This window comes from Protopterus annectens, chromosome 3.part1 (assembly GCF_019279795.1).
Source record: "Protopterus annectens isolate FY-2018-M chromosome 3.part1, PAN1.0, whole genome shotgun sequence".
Classification (NCBI taxonomy): domain Eukaryota; kingdom Metazoa; phylum Chordata; order Ceratodontiformes; family Protopteridae; genus Protopterus; species Protopterus annectens.
In genome coordinates this window covers 1,119,179,137-1,119,202,821 of record NC_056732.1, presented here as the reverse complement: position 1 = coordinate 1,119,202,821, position 23,685 = coordinate 1,119,179,137, and the positions used below count along the sequence as shown (strand labels likewise).

At 42.8% G+C, this 23,685-nt stretch overlaps 1 protein-coding gene across 4 annotated transcripts in view; it reads left to right on the top strand.

Annotated features, from left to right (window-relative positions):
• Positions 1-23,685, top strand: part of SLC45A4 (solute carrier family 45 member 4) — a 1,160,736-nt gene that overhangs the window by 763,777 nt on the left and 373,274 nt on the right. For 3 of the 4 annotated variants that reach the window (XM_044067266.1, XM_044067264.1, XM_044067267.1), the window contains one exon: positions 2,877-3,508. In XM_044067266.1, the coding sequence (XP_043923201.1) occupies positions 3,265-3,508 (244 nt within the window). In that variant the 5' untranslated portion in view covers positions 2,877-3,264. Of the gene's footprint in view, positions 1-2,594; positions 2,721-2,876; positions 3,509-23,685 lie in introns of those variants that run through there. The other variant, XM_044067265.1, reaches the window with a different exon arrangement.

The window sequence follows — 23,685 nt, the reverse complement described above, 5'->3', positions numbered from 1 at the left end:
TCCAAACACTTGACCCGACCCAGTTTGTCTTTGTTAAGGGCAGATCATGCCTACTAAACCTGGTTGACTTCTTCGAGACAGTCACCAAGGCCATAGACTACGGAAAGGTGGTTCACACAGCCTACCTTGACCTCGCCAAGGCTTTTGACACCATTCCCCACTTGGATATTACAGAAAAACTTGCCAACCTGAACATAAACCCCTACGTCACGAGATGAGTTGCCAACTGGCTTACAGGCAGAACTCACACAGTAAGAATAGTGGGCTCCAGGTCCAACTCTAAACCAGTCACAAGTGGTGTCCTGCAAGGCTCAGTCCTACGACCCCTACCGTTCGACATATACTTCTCAGAAGTACAGGCAGACACAGGAGGACTATGGCTAACCAAGTTCGCCGATGACTACAAACTGGGAGCCATAATTTACTCTCCGGCTGACACAGACATCCTCCAAAAGGGCCTTACAGAGACGGACAACAAGTCATGGCCTCAAGCTAAATGCCAAAAAATGCATAGTCATCCCGTTTGGGAAAAACAAAATGCGCACAAATTACCTCATAGGTGGCAGCCCCCTTAATACAGAAGAGGTCATAAGAGGTGTGGGGACCCAGGTAGATAGCAATCTCTTCTTTTTAGTGTCATATAAGTAGTTAGGAAATCTTCTGTGTGGCCCATCTAATTACTAAGGGTTTGCATATAGAAATAGAGGTTATAGTGCCACTCTACTTGTCACTCATTAGACCCTTCATAGAGTACAATGTCCCATTTGGGATGTACCTCACAAAACACTTCCAACAGCTGGAAAGACCACAAAAGTACCTCACCAAGAGGATTACTGGCCTCAAACATATGTCCTATGCAGCCCAACTGAAAAATCTCCAGCTGTACTCAGTGGCATATCGCTTACTCAGAGGTGATCTCTGCCTGACTTACAAAGCCATGTCCAACTCAGAATTGATGGAGATGCTCCACCTAAAGAAATCCAAGTCACTGTGAGCCACCACTCTAGTGAGCTAAACCTTGCCACAACAATAAATAGAACATGCTGGAGGGATAGATTCCAGTCACAGAGACTCCCAATGCTTTGGAACAAAATTCCAAACTACATCAGGCAGAGCCCCTCACTAACACACTTCAAGAGAAACCTTGACGAGTGGATGGGTAACAGAAAATACACCCCTGGGATCACTTCATTGGCTCTGCTTGACAGAGGATCAGTTAAATAATCAATGGGTCGGCAAAAGCCAATACATTATGGCTAGGCTTATAAATGCCCTCAGGCAGATAGCCTAGTACCTACCTATGAACCTATGGGGTCCCGCTCTTCTGTTGCGTTAGTTGGGCAATGTTAAATGACTTGTTATCAGAGACACCTGATACTTGCGTTGTTTTTTAGGTTTGTACAGTACTTCTCTCTCTCCACACACTGGTCATTTGAATTTATGCAGAAAATGGTCACTGTATATTATTAAAACCTGTGATTGACCCGTACGCCTTAAGAAATGTATGAATCTCCATTGGAAATTATATTCTTTGTCCTGCTAATGTGTTGTTTTGCAAGTATTATGTAATAAAGTGACCAGACAGCTTTTGCCCTTTTTTGTGTATGTTTGGGCCTGAATTTTTTATTTATTAACTGCATTTATTTTACTGAAAATATTTAAATATTAAAAGTCAGTATTTACATTTAAAGAGATTTATTCTGAAGACTGATAACGTAAAGTGCTTATAAAATAGCATTTAATTTCTTATATTAGTTTGATGTAGTGGTTAAAGCCTTGACTTCATGGACAGAATGTTTAGGGTTTGAGTCTGACCTTGGGCCTGTTGGCTGGGCTTAAAATGGCCGTTTAGGGCAATTAGCCTAATATTTTTTAATGAACCTATATGCTATTTTTCTTTGTGTGCAGTGATGTCAAATAACTTAGTAGTTGGATTTACATTTGAGAATATTTGGTATATTTATGTACTGTACATACAGAATTAGCTTTCCTGTAACGTTCTGGAGTACGACATTTAAGAACTTCTAGTGGACTTTGAGGCAGCTTGGATTTCTGAACATACTTGGTGCATCAGCTTGCTCAGAGTTAACCAAATACCACTCCAGTGTTCCTCTCAGACTTCTGTCACTCATCTTCCAAAAATTGCTAAAGTCTGTTAAGAAAAGGCCAACAGTTGTGTAAAGCATGACACAAAATGCACACATGGATACAGCTCTAGTTTGTTTTATAAGCTGTAGTAGTGCAGTTGTGGGATACCATTTGCTCATATGAAGCCACAGATTGCTAATTCAGCTCTGCGCCATTAATGTTTTAGTGGTCAGCAGAGATATGTAAAACAATAGCTGTCTGCTGAAGTTATATTCAATATAAATTGTGGTTGGCAGGCCCCTTGCACAATATTTCTTCATCTCCTTAGTCATGTGATCCATTGGAAAATTGCTGAGTTACATAATTTGGTTTTTGCAGACTCTATGGACTTCAGGAAATTTTTGTGATGAGTGCATTTCCTTTGGTCACAGTCAGCTGATGAACATTTTGTAATTTAAAAGCAGAAATTAACAGTTTTTTAGTCCTTTTTGAGCTGTTGACATTACCATACAGAAGAAAGTTATTTCAGGTTTGAAACCAATTTTAACTGGGTACAAGCTCTTCTTTTTCCTGATTGATACTGCAGAGTTGATTCATTCAGAGTTTCCGCTTTTTATGCTGGAAAGCTAAAGGTATGCCTTGGTAGGGTAATGTACAGGGTTGTTATAAGAGCCACAGAGTTAAGTATGCCTGGGTAGGGTGCTGGGAGTTACCAGGTTGTCACCGGAAAAGCTTGAACAGGTACTATTGCACTACTTCAACTTATTTTTGTTTCTTTTTATCTGTAGATTAATCGGCCACCTGATGGGGATTAACGGAGGAGCACCACTTTGTGTCACTTTCCTACCTCTGTGCAGCAAGAAAAATATCTTTAGCAACTCTTCTAAAAAAATAATGGATTTAATATTAACTGAGTGGCAATTATTATGGATTTTTAATTCTAGTAGTAATTAGACCACAAGTCAAGCCATATGTCCATAACCCTACCAAAACACCTTATTTTGCTGCATGCCTCATATATATGTACGTATATATGAAGTTGTGAAATACCTGTACATAAAGAGAAGAATACAAGTATTAACCTACATGGGATTAAGTGAGAAACCGTCAAAACAGAAGACATCTTAATTTATCATAAAGCTATATAAAGGAGATATTTATAGATATATATTTTTTATGATAATGAAAATGGCTCCCCAGAATGCCGACTCAGGATCTATGCAAGTGCAAGAGCTACCTGCAGTGCAGCTGAACGTGAAGGAGAACAAGGAGAACGAAAGCAGGGATGACGCAGTTAGTGAAGGCTCTATAGACCGCATACCAATCCGTAGCTGGGTGATGCATGGCGCAGTTATGTTTGGCAGGGAGTTTTGTTATGCCATGGAAACTGCACTGGTGACACCAGTATTGCTGCAAATCGGTAAGTAATGGTCTTTCACTTTGTGATAATTAAATAAATACTGTTTTTTTTAGCTGGTAACCTACAGAAAACTATCTGGACCAGATAACCCCACATGTGCACTGACTTGCTGATGATATATCTGTTTTCTACATTGGCTAAATGTTAAAGGAGACCATAAATTTGGCTGAATGCCAGTCCTTTATTTGAAACTATAATGAACTGCAAAAAAAAGTTTTTTTTTTCAGTCCGGAATTTATTTCATGTTGTGCTTAATTTCTTGGTAGTCTTTTTAATGTTGAAGTTCAGACCTTCGCACGCAGGGTAAGCCCATATTTTTTGTAGTCCTTTCATCGTCTTTTGATGGTATTTTCATGTCATCTGCAGTTACTTAGTGTGACGGCATGTTAGTAATATAATGTAAAATGATTGCAGAAGTACCAGATCCTAGATCTAATCACTTACGGATATTACTGAACAGTGTTTGACGTTTGCCCTCCCTCATGCTATAGCTGCTATCCCTTTGATAACCCACTTTCTTCCCACTTTGTGAATGAGCATCATACACATGAAAATAGTTTCATTAGGTTTACAAGTAAAACAGACAAAAGTAAGGCAGAATGAATAGTGGTCCCAGTGTAGTGCCCAAATAATTTACGCGATTAAGTGAAGTGGATGTCTTTTATGTGATGTTCTAGGTAGTAACGTTTGTTGTTGAGTGCAGCATATTTCTGTACTGTTTTTTTTTTCCCATCACTTCACAGAGTAGTGCGTGTCTGTGCGTCTGTGAGAGGCATTCTGTATGATGACAGGGATGCCGTGGGAGGGACATGGGTAAACGTTACCAGTTCATTGTTTTAATGTTTTCAAATGTTACAATAATAACATTCAATTTCAGATGGATATAGAAAAGATATATGGCAGTACGTTTTGAAAGAAAATATGCTGTAGTAATATTACTGATGCAGCATAAATCATTAAGGTTGTTCTAGTACTGCATCATAGTTAGGTAGCAGTACTGCATCATAATTAGGTAGCAGTACTGCAAAGTAAAAACATAATTGCCAAACTGATACATATGGAAAACACGGTTGCTAGGTACTATGTCTAAACCTTGTGTGAGAGAGAGAAAGAGAAAAATTGATGCTATTACTTGAGTATAGTAGTACACCTGTCAGGTGCAGAAATAGTGAACTGTGACTTTTATGATAGTTTACCTGTTAATTTTAATAATGTATGTATGAAGTATGAAGTATGAAGTACCACTACACCACAGCAGAGGAAACATCAGGGGCAGATCCAAAAGTTTGCAATAGGGGAAATTAGTGTCAGTCAGGGAAAGTATCGCTATAAAGAGGCAGAGCAGAATTTATTACATTAGAGGTCGTATATGTTTTGCAGTGCCCATTGGCTATGAGGAGGAACAGCATTTTTTGCAGCGCATCATAAGTTGGCTGTTAAGCAGGTTTTGCAGATCATCAGTAAATGCAAATCAAGTGTGGATTCATTCCATGTGTCATTAGTGGTGCACTGTCTTGAACACTCACTCCTGTGTCTTGTTTTACAGGATAGAGTTAACCTGTAACATTAGTTATTTGCACATGGGGCAGATTGTTAGCCTAGCCATATCAGATTGTATGTAGCATGACACAGGGCATGTTCAGCTGAGCAGCATGCAAACTGTGCAGCTAAAAACAAAATCAGTTGCACAAAAGCAGTATTTCTCTAAGTTGTCCATGAAAATTCTGTGTGCATAGCAGTTAGAATGTCAAAATAACAGCAAATTAAACAGTAAGAGAAAAAAAACTCAATGAGACGTAAAGCAGTAAGGAAATTAAAGAAGGCTGCATTCAGCATAGTTATGAAGATACCAGATAGCATGTGTCTCATTTAAGCAAACAAGTTTTTCTAGTGTAGACCTTGGTAACTTAGAATGGATCTTGGTGTATGTTTTTGGAATGTAAGAGCAGACAAGCCCATCTGAACAGCCTGTTGCTAATTGTCTAGTCTGCAAAATTGACAGGCCTGGATTCCATGACTGTAGTCATGTGACTTTTAGCAACAGTTGTTGAGAATCAGCTCTACAGTGGTTTCAATAATAAGGTAATCAAATGAAAGGCAGTCAACACAGAGGCTTGTGCATGTGTGTCTATGTGTATCTATATATATATATATATATATATATATATATATATATATATATATATATATATATATATATATAATGTGTGTGTGTGTGTGTGTCTGCTGCGGTCCTGCATCTGAAAAACTTCTAGTAGTCTAGGGTTTGATTCCCTTAGCTTCCTTTTATTTGCCTTCTGTGTGACTGAGCAAGTCTTTCGGACAGTGCTTTTGCCAAGAGAGATTACCTGGTTAACAAATTAATTAAAAAACCTAGAAAGGCAAGTGAAATATCAAATGTTTTTAATAATCTCAGTACCTGCCCTTATGGAAACTTTATAGTGATTAGAGTCTATCCTTCAGTACTAATGTGAGTTACTGACTGGCTGAGACACAGGGCTGTGTGGGTAGCACTTGAAGTCATGAAATCTGAAGAAAGGGAGGTGATCAGTAAAGACTAATAGTGGTCATTTTCTGAACCCAACCCATTTTGATATTTTCACAAATTGTACGGTGTGCCTGTCTCTTGTGTGAACAGAGCTGCAACATAGCAGACACACCAGAAAGATTAGCACATTTACTAGAAGAGACAGCATGTTGAAAAAGTTGCGACAGCTATGGACCACTCCTGTAGCAAAATATGCAGCACTGAAAATTCTTGCTTTCAAAAGAAAAAAAAATCCAAAACGGTGCTGACTCCACCTGTTTTGAAGAAAGGTCAGATATGTGATTTACTATTTGTTGTAACATGAAGTTGACTGTAGCAGTCTGAAGGGCACTGCTCCAAACCTGGGAATGCTGAAGGTTGAGTAGTATACCGGGTTCTGGAAGTCCTACTTGTAGAATAAATCTGATTTTTTTAAAAATCCTAAAAAAAAAACATCAACAGCCTCGAAGGTCTACTTATAAAGATTGTCTAAACTTAAGATCTCAATATCTGGTCACTAGAGGAAATCCATGAGAGCCTTTCAACCGTCCTAGATAAATACAAGATGAACAAAGAAATGGAAATGCTATTTCCCATACAAACAGGTTCTTGGTCTGCTGCACTGAGCATGCTTACAAAACAAGAGAATAATTGTATGCATGTTGGGAAACTGTTGTGCTCACTGCATCAAGTACACGTAATGGATTATAGAGAAGTAGGCCACATCTCCCAAAGTGGACACAAGCGTGTGCACTCACATGCACCCACATGAAATTAGAACAGTGTGATAACTTAGTCTATTATTCAATGTTTTAACTGTTAATTTGCTATCAAGTACATACATTCTTTGCCTGTTGCATTTCTGCATTTAATATCATTTTACATAAAAACATACCAGTAGCATCTTTGACTTGCCAGGGAGACTGGCTTTATTGTTTAGGAAACATTGACTTGTAAGCTTCTGGCCAGTTGTCAATTTTATATAATCAGTTAAGAAAATCCATACGTGTTAGATTTCTGGCATCAGTTGGGACACTCTTTACTTTGTCAGTGCCAGTATTCAGTGTGTATGACGCATTTTGCTATACATTTTCTTAACGTTTCAGTTCTAGCAATGGATAGTCGTGTTCATAGGATTACGTGTCTTGTTTACTATGGCTGTATCCCTGTTTTTTTTAAACACACCACACAGGTTGATAAGGTAGGATCATTTCTGCATATCAGGCTACATGATGTTCTTCGTGTTTCACTGTTGCAGTCCTGACTTGTGGGCTTTCCTGCTGTGGAAGCCCTTGGCGAGCCCGACTACCGGCGTAAAAATGTTACTTGTCCTAAGGTTGGCAGACGTCCTGTCTGACGTCAGTATGCTTGGGTGTAAAGGGAGCCAGCTGATGCCATGACATCAGTCTTCTTGCCGTCTGAGCCTGAAGCTGTGTTTCATTACATTTGTTGGTCTGCACCAGAGAGCCGTTGTGTAAAAGCTAAGTACTCCATTGAGAACTTTTTTTTTCTTGCTTTAACCCATGTCAGATAACAGTTGTCTCTGCTGTGGTAAGCAAATCCCACACTGAGACTTTCATACTTTGTGTCACCTGTTTAAGCCCTGCTCACGATGTCTCTAATTGTCATTTTTGCTTCTGTTTCAACTTTAAGACTATCAGGCATAGGGCCTAAAGCTTAGCTAGGCATATTATTCTGCCATCTATTTCGCATTGCCTGATGGCGTCTACTGGTCATCCTGAGAATGAGCTCCCTAAGCTTAGGAAGAACATTAAAAAAAGACCCAAACTTAGGGCCTGTGATGCCAACTGCTCCCTGTCTGCTAGTCCGCCGAGGCTCATTATCGCTGAGGAAGGCAAGGTGCTTTGGCAGCCCCCTTCTGTGACTGAGGTGGTGGTGCAGGTCAAGACCTGTACGGAGGAGTCCAGCATGCCGTTAGGTCCCTCTACTTTTGCACAGCCCTTAGTTTTCAGTTCATCGGTCAGTTCCGGAGTCTCTCAGCAGACCATGGCTTCCAAAGAGCGATCTTTTACCGGTCCCGTTCCTTTGAGGTGTCAGCATGCATCGGTTCATCCTTACAAAGAGACTGGCATCAGGATTGCAGACATACCTGTCCCCAAGGCCGGGGCTACCTCTAAGAAGGGTTCTACCTCAGGTCCTATGCCCAGGCCTACCAGCTCCTATGCACAAGAGATAATAGCAAGACCTGGTCAGGTTAGCTGAGGACGTTCTCTCTCTAGTCAGAGTTAGGCAACCCCCTTCCTCGGGAAAAGGAAGAGGAATTCTACCCCTGAAGTTTTCTCTGAACCTCCTGATTGTGATGAAGATTCTGACTGGGGGGGGGGGGGTCTGTCTTTGAGGAGGGACCCTTCCTTACTTTTGAAGGATTCAGATCCTGAAGAGAATCTGGTTTCAGATTTGCCTCCTGAAGACATCACTTTTGGGGAAACACTCCATGCCGTGAGGGAGCATTTCCAGTGGGAGGCACAGGAATACCCACAGTCTAAAAAAGGGGATTAGGGCGTTCCTTACCCTCCCAGAACACAAATCATTGGCAATTCCTCCTGTATTGGATGTGGTAGAGGATGTTTTTATGGATTCTTGCCTGAATCCAGACTCTCTAATTCCAGCTCCTCGAAAGTCAGACTGGGTTTACAGAGTGCTGGAATTGCTTAAATACTTCTTCAAAAATCCCTGTGTTGATCTAGAGGTTGGCACTCCAGGGCCCAAGGGAGTAAGAGCAAGCTCTTCAAAAAACCCTTTACATGCTGACAAAGAAAGCAGGGCCTTGATAGGTTTGCTAAAAAAGTTTGCCCTTCTACTACCTTAACCATGAAGGCCCTTAACTGCCAGTTTTGAAGCAAAAGATATACTCCCTGGAGAACAAAAACATTTCTAAGGAGGTGTTTGACCTTTGCCATTCTAGCTCCCAGGTGGCTAGACAGTCATTGCACTGCAGCTATGATGGTATGAAGGCCTGTAGCCGAGCTTCAGTATCTGATCCTGTTATTAAAAGGCATGCTTGGCTTAGGGAACAGACCCTACCAGACCATGTCCAATCCAGACTTCTAGATGCACCCCTGGATAAGGACTTCCTCTTTGGACCAAAAGCTGAGGCTTTGCTCAAAATGATGGAAGATGAAGCAGAATCTTTGCAGACTGTCAAGAACTTCTTCTAAGTTCAGCCTACCAGGTTTAGTAGGAATTTTCCGACTAAACACTGGTCATTTCCCTCTCAATCAAAAGCAAGCAAAGGAAACCCTGGAGAAAAAGGCCTCAACAGCAGCATTGATCACAAAGGCCCAGGCAGTGGTACTCATAAACCCCCAGGTAGGGGATTTCTAGGCCACAGGGCCCTACCAGAGAGCAGCAGTGACTCTCTCCCATCCCAGCAGCCCCGCCCCCTCCAGAAAAGATAGGAGGAAGACTGTCTCTGTTCAAAGAAACTTGGTCCCTCATTACTTCAGACAGTTGGGTTCTGAATGTTATCTCAAAGGGTTACAGGCTCACTTTCAAAGAGCCATTAAGATACTCAGGTTACCCAGATATTCCACAAAATCAAAGAGCAGAGGCCCTTTCTCAAATTCACAATCTGTGCTTGCAGGGCTCAGTGGAACCAGTACCACAACTCCAAATAGGGAAGTGGTTTTATTAGAGGCTATTCCTGGTTCCTACAAAGGAAGGTTTCTTGGCACCCTATTCTAGACCTGCCCACCCTCAATCAGTCCTTCGTTGTACCAAAATTCAAAATGTTGACTCTTCAAAAACTTCTTCCCATGATAGCTCCGGACCTAAAAGCTGCTTGCACATTCCTATAGAGGAATCTTGCAGAAGTTTTCCGCATTTCAGCGCAGGTCACTTTCAATTTTCTGCACAGCCCTATGGCTTGTCTATTGCTCCCAGGGTCTTCATACAAAGTGTTTAGCCCCTGTAATCATCTTCTGCAAAACGAGGGATTCAGATTTACCCCTATCTAGACTACTGCCTTATTTAAGCCACTGGTATGTCAAAGCTCCTCAAGGATCTGGCCTTCACTCAGTACTTCCTCACCTCCTTGGGGTTCACCAAAAGTCTTCACAAGTGCAACACAGACCCATCCACCAAGATCATTTTCCTGGGAGCTCTTCTGGTTTCCTCCCTTCAAAAGGCTTTCCTCCCTCCAGAAAAGGTCTCCATCCTGACTCAATTCTTCCAAAACATTATGCAGAGACAATGCCTCTGTCAGGGAATTCCTCAGAGCATTAGGCTACATGGCATTTTGTATCCTCATGGTCCCTCTGGCCAGGCTACACATGAGGAAGCTCCAGTGGTACTTCAAGAATCTGTGGTGCCAGCATTCAATCTCTGGAGACTGAAATTCAGCTGATCCCTTGCCACAAGGAGGAATTTATATGGTGGATACTGGCATGTGCCCAGAATATGTCTACCCCTCGGGTTCACCCCTCAGGGCCAAACTGTAACCCACAGATGCTTCAGAACCTGCGGGGCTCATTTCCAACACCTTCAATCCCAGGGCAAATGGGAAAATCAGTTCAGACACAAACACATAAATTGGAAAGAACTGATGGCAGTCCAAAAGGGCCTAGTGGCTTTCAAAGATCAGTGGAAACCAGGGGTCCTGCTTGTCAAAACAGATACCACCACAGTCATGTGGTACATAAACAAAGGGGCATTTACTCTTACCCTTTTTGTTGACTAGCGATGCAAGTCCAAGAAGCAGCTAATTCTGTGGGGCTACACCTCATGGCATAGTACCTCTCAGTGGCTCAAAACACTCTAGCAAGTCATCTCGGCAAGAACCTGATGGATCCCCACGAGTGGCGGCTGCATCAGGAAACATTTCTAAGCATAGTCCAGAAATGGGGATCCGCACACATAGACCTCTTTGCCATCAAAGAAAATGCACAGTTTAAAAGATTCTGTCCTGGAAGCAAACTACTCACAGCCTGGATGACAGATGCTTTCTTCTTCCTTTGGAGCCTCCTTTTCCTTTATGTGCTCCCGCCGCCTCTTCTTCCTTGGGTCCTCCTAAAAGTCAGGGAAGAATGCCCAGGGGTCACTCTGATAGCTCCAGATTGGCCCAGGCAGCACTGGTATCCTCTGCTACTAAGTTTAACCAATGAAAATCCATAACAGTTACCTCATAGAGTAGACCTTCTGACTCAGGACAAGGGGAGGTTTGTGCAACCCATCCTGCAGACTGTCAGATTCTCAGCCTGGATAATCCCTCAACATCCTTGTCTGAGCATACCCAAAGCAAACAAGTTCAAGACATCCTCAAGGAGGCTAGAAGGCATAGTACTAGGAAATCATACTCAGCCAAGTGAAAAAGATTCTCCATTTGATGCCAGCAGCAAGGCCTCATTTCTAACTCGGCCAGTATCTCTCCCATTTTAGATTACCTGGCTACCCTGTTTGACATCCTTTTCTTCCATCAGAATTCACACCTCTGCTGTTTCAGCCAACATCCCTATTCTTCTTATCTTTTCCCACCCCCTGCTGAAACAATTCTTTAGGGAGTGATTCACATTAGACCTCCCAGGAGACAACCCACACATCCATGGGATGTCAATTTTGTTCTGAAAAAATAGACACTACTCTCCCTTTGAACCGGCAGCTTCTGCTGAATTAAAATTCTTAATGTGGAAGACTGCCCTTTTACTGGCTATCACCTCAGCTAGGAGGGTCTCTGAGCTGCTCTCATGGCAGTGGAAACATTTCTCATATTCCACCCAGAGTATCAGTCAAAACTAATCCATCCTTTATGCCCAAGGTGGTCATGGACACATCCCTGAATCAAGCTTTACACTTGCCCATCTTCTTCCCCAGTCCTCAAAAAGCAGGGGGAGAGAATCCTTCACTCCTTGGATGTGCATAGACAGCTCCAGTACTATCTTGACAGAACTAAATATTGCAGAAAATCAGACCAACTCTTTGTGTCCTTTGCCATTTGCTCTAAAGGGAAACCGGTTTCCAAACAGACCATCTCCAAGTGGATCTCTGACTTTTTTTTGTTTTGTTACAACCTTTGTGGTAAAAAGCTACCAGAGGCTGTCAGGACTTACTCTACTAGGACCACTGCTGCCTTCCTGAAAGGGGTCCCTACCAAAGGCATTTTGGAAGCTGCTAGCTGGTCATTTGTGCATACCTTTACCAAACATTACCACTTATCAGCCTTCTCAAAGTCTAGAACAGGATTTGCCACCATCATCCTGCAGAGCATCCCTCCTCTCATAATCATCCTTCCACCCTCATCTTAGCTTTGATAATCATCCCACACGTCAGGACTGCAACAGTGAAACACAAAGAGCATAGTACAGTTGTGTAAACTTACCTTGCTTATGGTTCATCCTGGGGGCTCCTACCTTCTATGGGACAAGAAAAAAAACTAATGTCATAGCATCAGCTGGCTCCCTTTATACCCAAGCATACTGACATTGGATAGGACATCCTGCCAGCCTTAGGAGGAAGAGGGAGATTTTTACTCTGGTAGTCAGGCCGGCCAAAGGCTTCCGCATCAGGAAATCCCACAAGTCAGGACTGCAACAATGAATACACTTTAACATCTACATTTATGTTAAATGTACTCAACTGCACTTTAGTAACGTATGATTAAGAGCTTTTCTACAGTAGTTCACAGCAAGGGAGCTTAAATGGCATTTAATGGTTGATACTCCCACTGGGAAACTAATCGGGTCTCAAGCTGCTAATTATGATGGGTCACAGAATCTGTACATTTTTGCCTTGTACAGTGCCAAAATGTTGGTGTTACTGACATCTGGCAAAGATAAAGTACACTATTCCAGTACTAAGGGACGTGATGAGTCTTGTCCCTTATTGTAAGACGTAACAGAAGAGAAAAAGTGCATTGACTGAGTATTTGGCACAGTTGGTCATTGTTGTGACAACTTGGGGAAAAACAGATCTCAGGTTAGTGTGCCCCCGATGCTCTGAATCCTTTGGGATGAGGCAGAGAAAGCAAGGTCCTCTCTGTACAGCAGTCTGTACTTTTGGCACGTATAGCTGATGAGGGGTTTTACTGCTAATGTCATGTGATGATGAAATTGAGGCTCTAGGAAAGCAGCATCATTTCACGGACAGAGTCTGCACTTTATCAGCCACCCAGTGAAGCTGAGTGCATTTTACGTTAGTCACGTACATGAAGTTCTGACTGGCTACTTCACATCTGTTGCAATAAAAAAACTACTTGCCTAATAAGAATAACGAGTGATCATGAGCTGAGCGAGTTAAAAGATTATTTTAATTTTAAATTTGCTGGCACAATGCCACATGTCAGGACTAGTTTGTTCAGTTTCTGAGCACAGCATCCTGATCATTTTAACATGTAAAATAGACTGCAGTCAGGTTCAGCAGCAACACAGGGGGCCCGCCAGCCGAAACCAGATGTCTGCTGAATTTTGATTATTACTGAGCGACTGAAAAAGCGGCTAATTTTAGCAGACCAAGGAGACCATAAATAAATAAATAATCTCTCCCTCACAGAATAAGTCTAAAAAATATTCAGGAGTTGCACTGAAGACTACCTGGGTCTTTTTTTTTTTTTTTTTTTGGAAACAGCTGTATTGGACTCCACCTAAAACACTGTTGCAGGCCTGAGGGGTGGAAGCATAAGTGTGTCATGTTCAAACTGGCAGCTGTGTACTAATGCATAAATGAATGGGGGTGGGGAGGGTATTAGCCTTTGTTGTAGTTGTAGAATGCTTTTGTGTAGGTGCATGTGCTATACCAACATTGTTCTACTGTAAGGGTTAAATAGGCAGGCCAGTGTTACAACTTGTCTAACATAGCTACTACAGTGTAACATAAAGATTAATAACTAGGATAACAGTGTGTATGAGGATTCTTTGAGAAGTGTGTATCAGTAAGGCTTCCTGACAAGACTTCCAAATCTTTTTATGATTCAAAGGAGTGAAATCACTTGAATGTGAACAAGCTTTGAAATGTAAAATATTCAGGGGAAAAAAAACATTTTTGCAAGGGGCTTGCCCTGTGCTCCCCCCACCAGTGCGGGAAGGCTGCACCCGTTTTATTCATATGTATGAACTCTGAACTCAGAGGTTACACCATGTCATGAAAAGGAGAAACCCTGGTACCTTGAAATTTAGTGAAAAGGTATCAGTCACACTGCAATGATTGCCTATACTGGATTTGAATCATTAATTATGACTTTGAGAGCATCATGTCCATAAAGAAACAATAGAAATGTGACTGTTTCAAAATGAATGTTCAGTTGCAGCAACATATCACATACTAAATGACAAAGAAAAGGGCACAAAAAGTCCTACAACTCACTACGTTTCCAGCATTGAGGTAAAGCTGGTACTTTCTGTCATTAGAAGTACGTAACAGAATAACACACATGGTGGTCAGGTGCTCAGAAAAAGGAAAAGAAATGACTGCTGGGTTTATGTTCTGTTTACACAGTACTTTATGCTTTATAGAGGAAAAGTACCATCACATATTCATAAATTAATACTAAGTTTGCAATTGAAGGACCATCAAGATTCTTAAACCCATTACCCCTGTAGTGAGTGACAAGAGTTGACTATGTCCATCCATAAACTGGGAGACTTGTATGACCCCGTAATTCACTTGCTCAGAGGTTTTTGGACTTCTTCAAAGCAAACACCCTGGAGCAACTAATTAGCTCCCCGTCTAGAGGTTAGAAATATCCTAGACCTAGTACTCACAAACATGGGTGGGGTGGGAGGGTGCTGCTCCCTTCCCATGCATTACCTTCTATCTGGTAAGATCTGACTACAAAATTTCTCTCTTTTAGTATTAAAACTAACCTAAACCCCCCATAAAACTCCAAACCTTTTGAGAACTTTGCTAAGGCCAATGACCTCAAACTGACAGCTTATTAAATTTCCAAGTCCGTCTGAGTCTTGGCACTGAGGCGTACTCCATGCTGTACACAAAAGCACTGTATAAGCACATTCATGGCGGCATAGAGGAGACGGTACCTGTCGGAGTCAAAACTACGATTACTGGCAAAAATAAACCACCCTGGTGGACCCCTAGCATAAATATGTTTTTCAACAAAAGGAAAAAAATTCTCTCCAAACCCAAGAAGGAATAGACAAAACAGTTAAAAAAGACACTCACTTGTCTAGTCAAATAAATAAGAGAGCTTGTTAAATCTGCCAAAACAAACTATGGGGCAAAGATAGCCCCCCAGGTGAAAGATAACCATAAGGCTTTTTTAATTTTGTTTGTAACCCAAGGGGGGAAAACTCAGCAATGTGCCAAGTTAATCATGAAAGGCAACACTTAGAGCCATCCTGAAACTATAGCAAACCTGCTGGCTGACGAGTTAAGTTCAGTCCCCCCCCCCATTACCTCCTATCACATGCATAGAAATACCCTCAACCATCCCCCTACCAGTCATTACGAGGGAACAGGTCCTTACTGCACTAGCTAAACCCAAAAACACAGCCTCCATGGGTCCCGACAACATTCCAGATGCTTCTTAAGTAGCTTAAAACATAATCTGTCACAGCCACACCACAGACACCAAATAGGCTTTTTCCCCAGAGGAATGGAAGACTGTAGCAGTTGTCCCGCTGCACCAGGGGGGCCCATCAATTGACCCAGGCAACTACAGACCCATAAACTTAACCAGTCTTATCTGCAAGATCATGGGGAAGATTATCGTAGGCCTTATCAATAATGACATAGGAACTCTACAAACACTGCACCAGACCCAGTTTGGCTTTGTCAAAGGGAGGTCTTGCCTGCAAATTCTGGGGGACTGCTTTGAGAAAGTCACCAGGATGAGAGAAAAATGGTACACACCACTTACCTAGACCTGGCCAAAGCTTTAAATGCAATCCCCTACTCTGGAATCACAGATAAACTTACTGAGATAGGCATAAATCCCTACATCATCAGATGGATAACAAACTAGCTCACTGACTGGACACATTTGTCCATATAAGTGAGTCCACCTCCGGTAAGAAACCTGTTACTAGCAGTGTCCCACAGGGCTCAGTTTTGGAACCGTTGCTGTTTGGTGTATATTTCTCTGAAGTGAAGGCCAGTGTTTGGGACCTCTGGCCCACCAAGTTTGCTGACAACTGTAAGTTGGGAGCAATCATCAATGAATCCCCAAAAATGTTAACATCCTACAAACAGGCTTAAAAATGACAAACGATTGGTGCCAAAACCTTGGTCTGAGACTAAATGCTAAAAAAAAAAAAAAAATGTGTAATTATGCCATTCAGTAAATCAGATATCCCTAATAGCACACCCCTAAAAGTAGACCCAGCGGTGAGGGACCTTGGAACATAGATAGATAGTAACCTAAACTTTGACCACCAGGTAGCTACGGTAATGAGGAAATCCTTCTGTGTGGCTCAACTTGTAGGTAAAGGCATGGCATCAAGATCAAACAGTGTCGTAGTGCCATTGTACTTGGCCCACATCAGGCCCATAATCTAGTACAGTTCTCCCTTCTGCATGTACCTAACCAGGCACTTATACCAACTGGATCGGCCCCAGAGGTTTCTCACTGACAAAATACAAAGAGTAAGACAGATGTCTTAATGCAGACCAACTAAAGGCCCTATTCCTTTACTCTCTCTCGTACTGTTTATTGAGAGGTGATTTATGCCTAACTTACATGGCATTCTGTGATCCAGCCATGATGAGAATGTTACATATTTGCAAGAAAAATTATACAAGGGATGCAAGTTCCATGGACCTGAACCTTATTTGAGACTCTAACTGAACTTGCTGGAGAGGCAGATTTGTATCCCAAAGGCTACCTCGTCTATGGAATAAACTTCCCATCTTCGTAAAATAAAGCTCATCCCTCATCCTCTTCAAAAAGAATTTGGGTAAATAGATGGGGAACCGTAAATTCACTCATGGACGGACAGAGGCAGTTTGTAAAATGACTTGGGGCTCCAAAATCCAAAGACCCACTATCCCGATACTACCCCATCCCATATCTGGGGACTTAAGATATAATAATATCATATCCTGGGTATTATTGGCTAGGCTTGTAAAGGCTCTTGTGACATTAGCCTTCTAATCATCTATAAACCTAAGAGCCTGTATCCTTCTAGATAGAAAATCATTCACGTTAAGATGAGGAATTAATTTATGGTTCTCCATCCTGTTGCCAAGACAGGCTTTGAAGGTGGCCAGGAAAGTACTTTGCTTGAAGTACAGAGGGAATCTGTGTACCCTGGGAAGAAGGCGTTGGTTAAGAGCTCTGTTATTCTGGCATGTGTTGTTATTACAGTAGAGTCTTAGGTCTTTAGATTGGGTATTTGTTAGGTGAGGGTGGAAAAGGCCAAGAAGCATAGGATCTTTCATAGTGTGAAACTCTATGCAAAGGCCACCCCTTCAGAGCCTGTATGAAACAGACTAGAGGAAGAGGGATTTTAACCTGTTACGGTAGCCTAAGTGGCTTAAACTGGAGATTTATTTTACTTGATCTTCGGGGTCTTTCAATTTATGTAAGATGCTTATGTAGGCATATTTCAATTTAATGATTGGTCTAATAAGGAAGGGGTATAGAGGGGCAAGAACATTTGTGACCTAGATAAGATGCCATAACAGATGAGCTGCGTGAGGCAGGACAACATCCTACCCACAACAGACACACATTGGTCAAAAAAGAGACTGTACCAGAGGCCGTTTTTTTTGGGGGGGGGAGCGTGATGTGATAGGAGGTGGCTGGGGTTTTGCTGAAGATGACTGTACTGCACTTCTTAGCATTTAGAGTGAACCACTGGCTAACATACCAGCCAGTTTGTCCTCCAGTGGACAGTATAAGTTTTAGTCCGGCGACTGGAGCGTATCTGTGATACCTACATAAGGAATTGTCTCAGAGACTGTGGTAGGGTCAGACTAAAGAGTTCTGACCCTTGTTTAAGGCTTCCTTGCCTTATCGAAGAAATTGACTGGTTGAACAGACATGATTTGCCTTTGATAGAGCCAGATAAATTGGGATCAAGGTTTTGGAGACTGCATGTGTCATTTAGTTCAGCAATAATGCACTCCATGGTATTACAGGTAATGCAAGTAATAATAAGAGACCTGTAGTTAAAGGGGTCTGGCTTGAGGTCATCATTGTGGAGAGGAGCATCTGTGACAAATCTCAAAGTTTCAGGTACGTAGCCTGTAGAGAGACGAAGATGCAGAGAGAGATTAAAAAGGGATTGGGCAATGTGGTGCTTGGTACGTTCACACAGACATTCTGGAATGTCACTGGGACCATGGAAGTAATATTTTTAGTTTTGGAGAGTGCTGATGTGACTTCACTTGGGATGATTACAGGAACAATAGTAAAGGTACAAGGGACAAGGCAGGGAGGCACAAAATTGGATCTAAGTATGTCAGGTACAATATTAGCTATGGTTTCTGGGTTGGAATGTGATATGTCATGGGAGTTATGTTCACAGCAGGGCTGGGTACTACTATTGAGTTTCCTAACATATTTATTGAAGGTCTTGTGGTTATTCTTGGTAATGTTGGCAACTCTAAATTCATATCTAGCTTTGCTGTCTTTGATAAACACCAAAGGATCTTGCTTTATGCTTTTAAATGACTTCTGTAGTGAAGAAGATTTTTTTTAATAGAATCATAAATGTTTTTGTACTTGATTTATGTGCGAGTTCTGCCATATAGGCTTAGTATTGCATTTATCACAGTTCTTTTGATGGATGCAAACATTCTCTGCACTGTATTTGTTTATGATGGAGTGAAACTGATATGGCTAAATAGAAGCAAGAGTGTGGCTTCATGAGCCAGTTTGACAGGGTTATGCTGGTTATGGTTGTCCAGGGTATCAGTAAGTAGCCTTAAGTTGGCTTTAGAATAATCTCAAACTGTAGTGTGATATTAGGGCTGAAGAGGTTTATATTAACTGTAATGGTTACAAATCCATGGTTTGATTTAATCAGGAAAGTGGTGATGGCCTGTGGTGTGGTGATGGCCTGTGGTGTGGTGTGCAGCTGGTAAGGACAAGATCAAGGAAGTTTATATCGCTGGTGAGGTAGGGATATGTAGTTTCAGAATCAGTGGGACTCTGGGCACATACCTCGATGGTTATATAGATTAACCAGTTGTATCTGAATAAATGGGACTCTGGGCATATACATCGGTGGTTGTATAGATTAACCAGTTGATGTCCTTCAAGAATTCTCCGACGTCACAACGGCTGGAGTATAAAGGCATCGGCCGACGCCATCTTCTCCAGTCTTTCTTGCCGCGCGGTGCCCGAAGCAGAAGCAGTTCGCAAGTGCCGGTCGGTCAGCTCCTGTGTTTTCAGTACCAAAGTCATCTAAAAGCTAAGTACCCCGTTGGGGAACATTTATTCTTGCCTCAGCCGATGTCAGAACAAATTGAGAAAGTTAATAATTGTTTGTCTTGTGGTAAACAAATACCTCATAAGGACTTCCATTCTCTCTGCCTTCCATGCCTGGGCCCAGACCACGACGTCTCTGCCTGTGCTGCCTGTGCCTGCTTTAATAAGCGCACTCTCAGGCGCCGGGCAGAATTCGCCGAGGACTTCTTCGGTGAATCTTTTACGTATATCATGCCGTCGGATCAACCGACAACCCAATCTGCTAAAAAACGCAAGGACCGGAACCGACATCCTCGGCCCACATCCACTACCGATGTTACTCCTAAACACTCTGCTAGCGCTCCGGTCTCTTCGGAAGTGGTAAATCTACCGCTCCAGGCCGACGACACAGCGTTAACACGACCTTCGGTCTCTGAGATCTCTCCGGTGCCGGTTGTTGATTTTCCTCTGGAAACCGAAGTTCTGGATCTACCCGACTCCATTCCTGTGGACAAGGTAACGCCTGCACGTGGGGCTGCTAGGCCTCCTGTATCCATGTCCATCAAGGCCTTTGCACGTGCTAAGGCCGCCAGTCAGGCCAAGGCCCATCCTAAACCTGCCCAGGCCCCTTCATCTGATAAGCAGATCATGTCTCTGGCTGCAGATCTTATTTCCCTTATCAGGGGGTCTCAGCCTCATCCGGGCAGGGGTTCTCGGCCACCTGCAGAGAAAAGGCCTAGAACTGAGCAGGCGGACGACCTCTCCTCGGATGAAGCCTCTGGGGATTCTGAGCATTCTGATACTCAAGAAGAACCCTTCCAGGCCTACGAGGACTCTGATGCTGAGGAATCAATTCCCTCTGCCTCCCCTCCAGAGGATTTCTCATTTGGGGAAGTCCTGCATTCCATGAGGGAACATTTTCAATGGCAGGGTCAGGAATTCTCTGACTCCAGGAAAAGGCTTCGTACTTTCCTCAAGCTTCCCCAGCACAGACCTTTGGCTATCCCTCCAGTTATGGATGTTTTGGATGATGTTTTCTCTGACTCCAGTGCCAACCCTGATTCTCTTCCTCCTGCTCCTGTCAAGCCGGACAGATATTATAGGGTCCCTGACACTCACAAGCACCTTTTTAAGGCCCACTCTGTGGATCTAGAAACTATTTCACAGGACCCCAAGGGAGTGGCTTCCTCCTCTGCCAAAAACCCACTGCCAGCTGACAGAGAAGCAAGGTCCCTGGAGAGATGGGGTAAAAAAGTATATACCTCTACTACCCTAGCCATGAGGTCTCTTAACTGCCTTTTTCACATGTTTCAGTACCAAGATTTTCTCCTGGATGATTTACAGAAAAAGTTAGCCTCTCCTGAGCCTATTGATAAAAAGGCACTGCAGGATCATATACATAACACTCAGCAGGTTAATAACCATTTTCTGCAGTGTGGTTATGATGCACTGGAAGCTTCATGTAGGGCAGCTATGACTGGGGCTGTGATACGTAGACATGCTTGGTTGAAGGACCAGTCCTTGCCTGACCATGTTAAAGTAAAGTTACTGGATGCACCTTTGGAAAAACAAAAGCTTTTTGGTGCTACTGCACAAGATGTATTGAAATCCATAGAGGAAAAAGCAAAGTCAGTACAGACAGTCAAGGATTTCCTTCAGGTTCAGCCACCCAGATTCAGCAGAAACTGGCCCTCAAAGAATTGGTCCTTCCCCGGCTCTGACAAGTTTCAAAGGGGAAAAAGCAGACGTGCCCGGGGTAGAGAGCAATACCGAGGATCTTACAGGGGCCGCCACTGGCAACCTCCAAATCAAAGAAGTGGCGCAGACAGTTCAGCTGCACCACAAGGGCAATCACAATGACTTCACTTTCGTACCGCCTACAAAGGTTCAAAGAGAAGCACCTTTGGACGGAAAATTAGCCTTATTCTCACAAAACTGGCATATCTTAACCAAAGACAATTGGATTCTGGATTTGATAGACAAAGGTTACAGATTCCACTTCCACACATTACCAATAAGACAAGGCATGCCAAACCTGCCACATCATCAAAGGGCAGAGGCACTCACTCAAGTTTCCAAGCTATTAAGTATAAAAGCAATAGAAAGGGTTCCTCCTCAGGAGCAAGGCCAGGGATTTTATTCAAGACTGTTCCTCGTTCCAAGAAAAGAAAACAAATGGAGACCCATACTGGACTTGTCAAATCTAAACACTTTCCTCATTGTGCCAAAGTTCAAAATGCTGACGTTGCAGCAACTTCTTCCCATGCTGGGCAAGGTGTCTTGGCTGGTCACTCTGGACCTCAAGGAGGTATACCTGCATGTCCCCATCAGACAAAGCTGCAGAAGATACCTCAGATTTCTTGCAGGGACAGAGCATTATCAATTCTCAGCATTGCTGTTTGGCTTATCTACTGCGCCCATAGTGTTCACGAAATGCCTGGCATCAGTAGTGGCACACTGCAGACAGCAGGGGATTCAAATATACCCCTACTTGGACGACTGCCTCATACAAGCAGACAACAAACAAACCTTAAAAGGGAATTTGGACTATGTCATGCATCTACTGCAGGCCTTGGGATACACAGTTAACATTCAGAAGTCAAAATTACTACCATCCCAACAGATAACATTCCTAGGAGCCAAACTGGACACGGAAACCCAAATGGCCTACCTCACAGAGGAAAAACAGCAGCTTTTACCAGATTACTTCAAAGGCCTAGCAAGGCTTTCCCAGCTGACTGCAAGGAAAATCCTGCAGGCCCTGGGTTTCATGGCATCTTGCATCCTTCTGATACCTTTGGCAAGACTTCATATGAGAAAGCTGCAATGGTATTTAAAAAACTTATGGTCTCAACACAACAACAGCCTAGAGGACATAATCCCACTTATTCCATATCTGCAGAAGGAATTTCTATGGTGGGCTCAAGCCAGTCAACTAAACAAAGGCATGTCTTTCAACAGACCTCAAGCAGGCCAAATGATTACAACAGACGCCTCAGACCATGGATGGGGCACATGGAGGGCAGATGCATTCAGGGTCTATGGACGCCAAAGGAAAGACATCTGCCCATAAACCAAAAGGAGATGTTGGCAGTGATACATGCCATCGAGACTTTCGAAAAATCACTACAACAAGGACATTTGCTAATAAGGACAGACAACACCACTGTCATGTGGTACATAAACAAGCAGGGAGGCACTCATTCTTATCCCCTCTGCAGACTAACAATGCTTCTCTGGGAAAAATCCCTGAGCCTGAAGATACACTTACAATCCCAGTTTGTACCAGGCAAGGACAATGTACTGGCGGACAATCTGAGCAGAAATTTCATGGATCCACACGAATGGATGCTGCACCCTCACATTTTCTCTCAACTGACAAGGACATGGGGAAGACCGGACGTAGATCTTTTTGCTTCCCACTTAAATCATCACCTGGAAAAGTTCTGCACAAGGACTCGCCACCCTCTAGCTTGGAAAACGGATGCTCTCTCCTTCTGCTGGAATTTTCCAAAAATTTATACATTCCCTCCCCTGCCTCTGCTGACCAAGGTGATACTGAAAATCAAAGCAGAACAACCAACAGGCATCTTGATAGCTCCAGACTGGCCAAGGCAACACTGGTACCCATTGCTATTGACCCTAACTCAGACCAAACCATGGCCTCTGACCCTATGGCCCCTGCTCCTAACGCAACACAATTACAGGACTGTACATCAAGACCTGAAAACATTGCATCTGACAGCCTGGAGGCTAACATGACTTCAACACCTAACTCTCTTTCCAAATCTGTTCAAGAGATCTTGCTGGAAGCACGCAGACCTTCCACCAGAAAAACCTATTCAGCCAAGTGGAAGAGATTCAGCATCTGGAATGCCAAAAGGGGTCAGGACACAGCATTACTGAGTATACCTCAGATATTAGAATACTTGGCAGAACTATTTCATACTGGACTCTCATACTCCTCAATAAAGATTCATGCCTCAGCAATCTCAGCAAAATACAACTGTGACCTTCCATTGTTTTCGCATCCTCTACTAAGACAGTTTCTAAGAGGGATAAAGAATATCAAACCTCCCAGAAAACAGCCAGTACCTGCATGGGACCTCAACTACGTGTTGGAAAAACTAACTCTTCCTCCATTTGAGCCAGCAGCAACCTCAGAAATGCAATTTCTTTCATGGAAGACGGCCTTCTTATTGGCAGTCACTTCTGCAAGAAGAGTTTCGGAGATACAGGCACTCATGACAGTGCCCCCCTTCCTCATTTTTCATCAAGACAGAGTCTATCTCTCTAAGAACCAATCCTACATTCATGCCAAAAGTTATT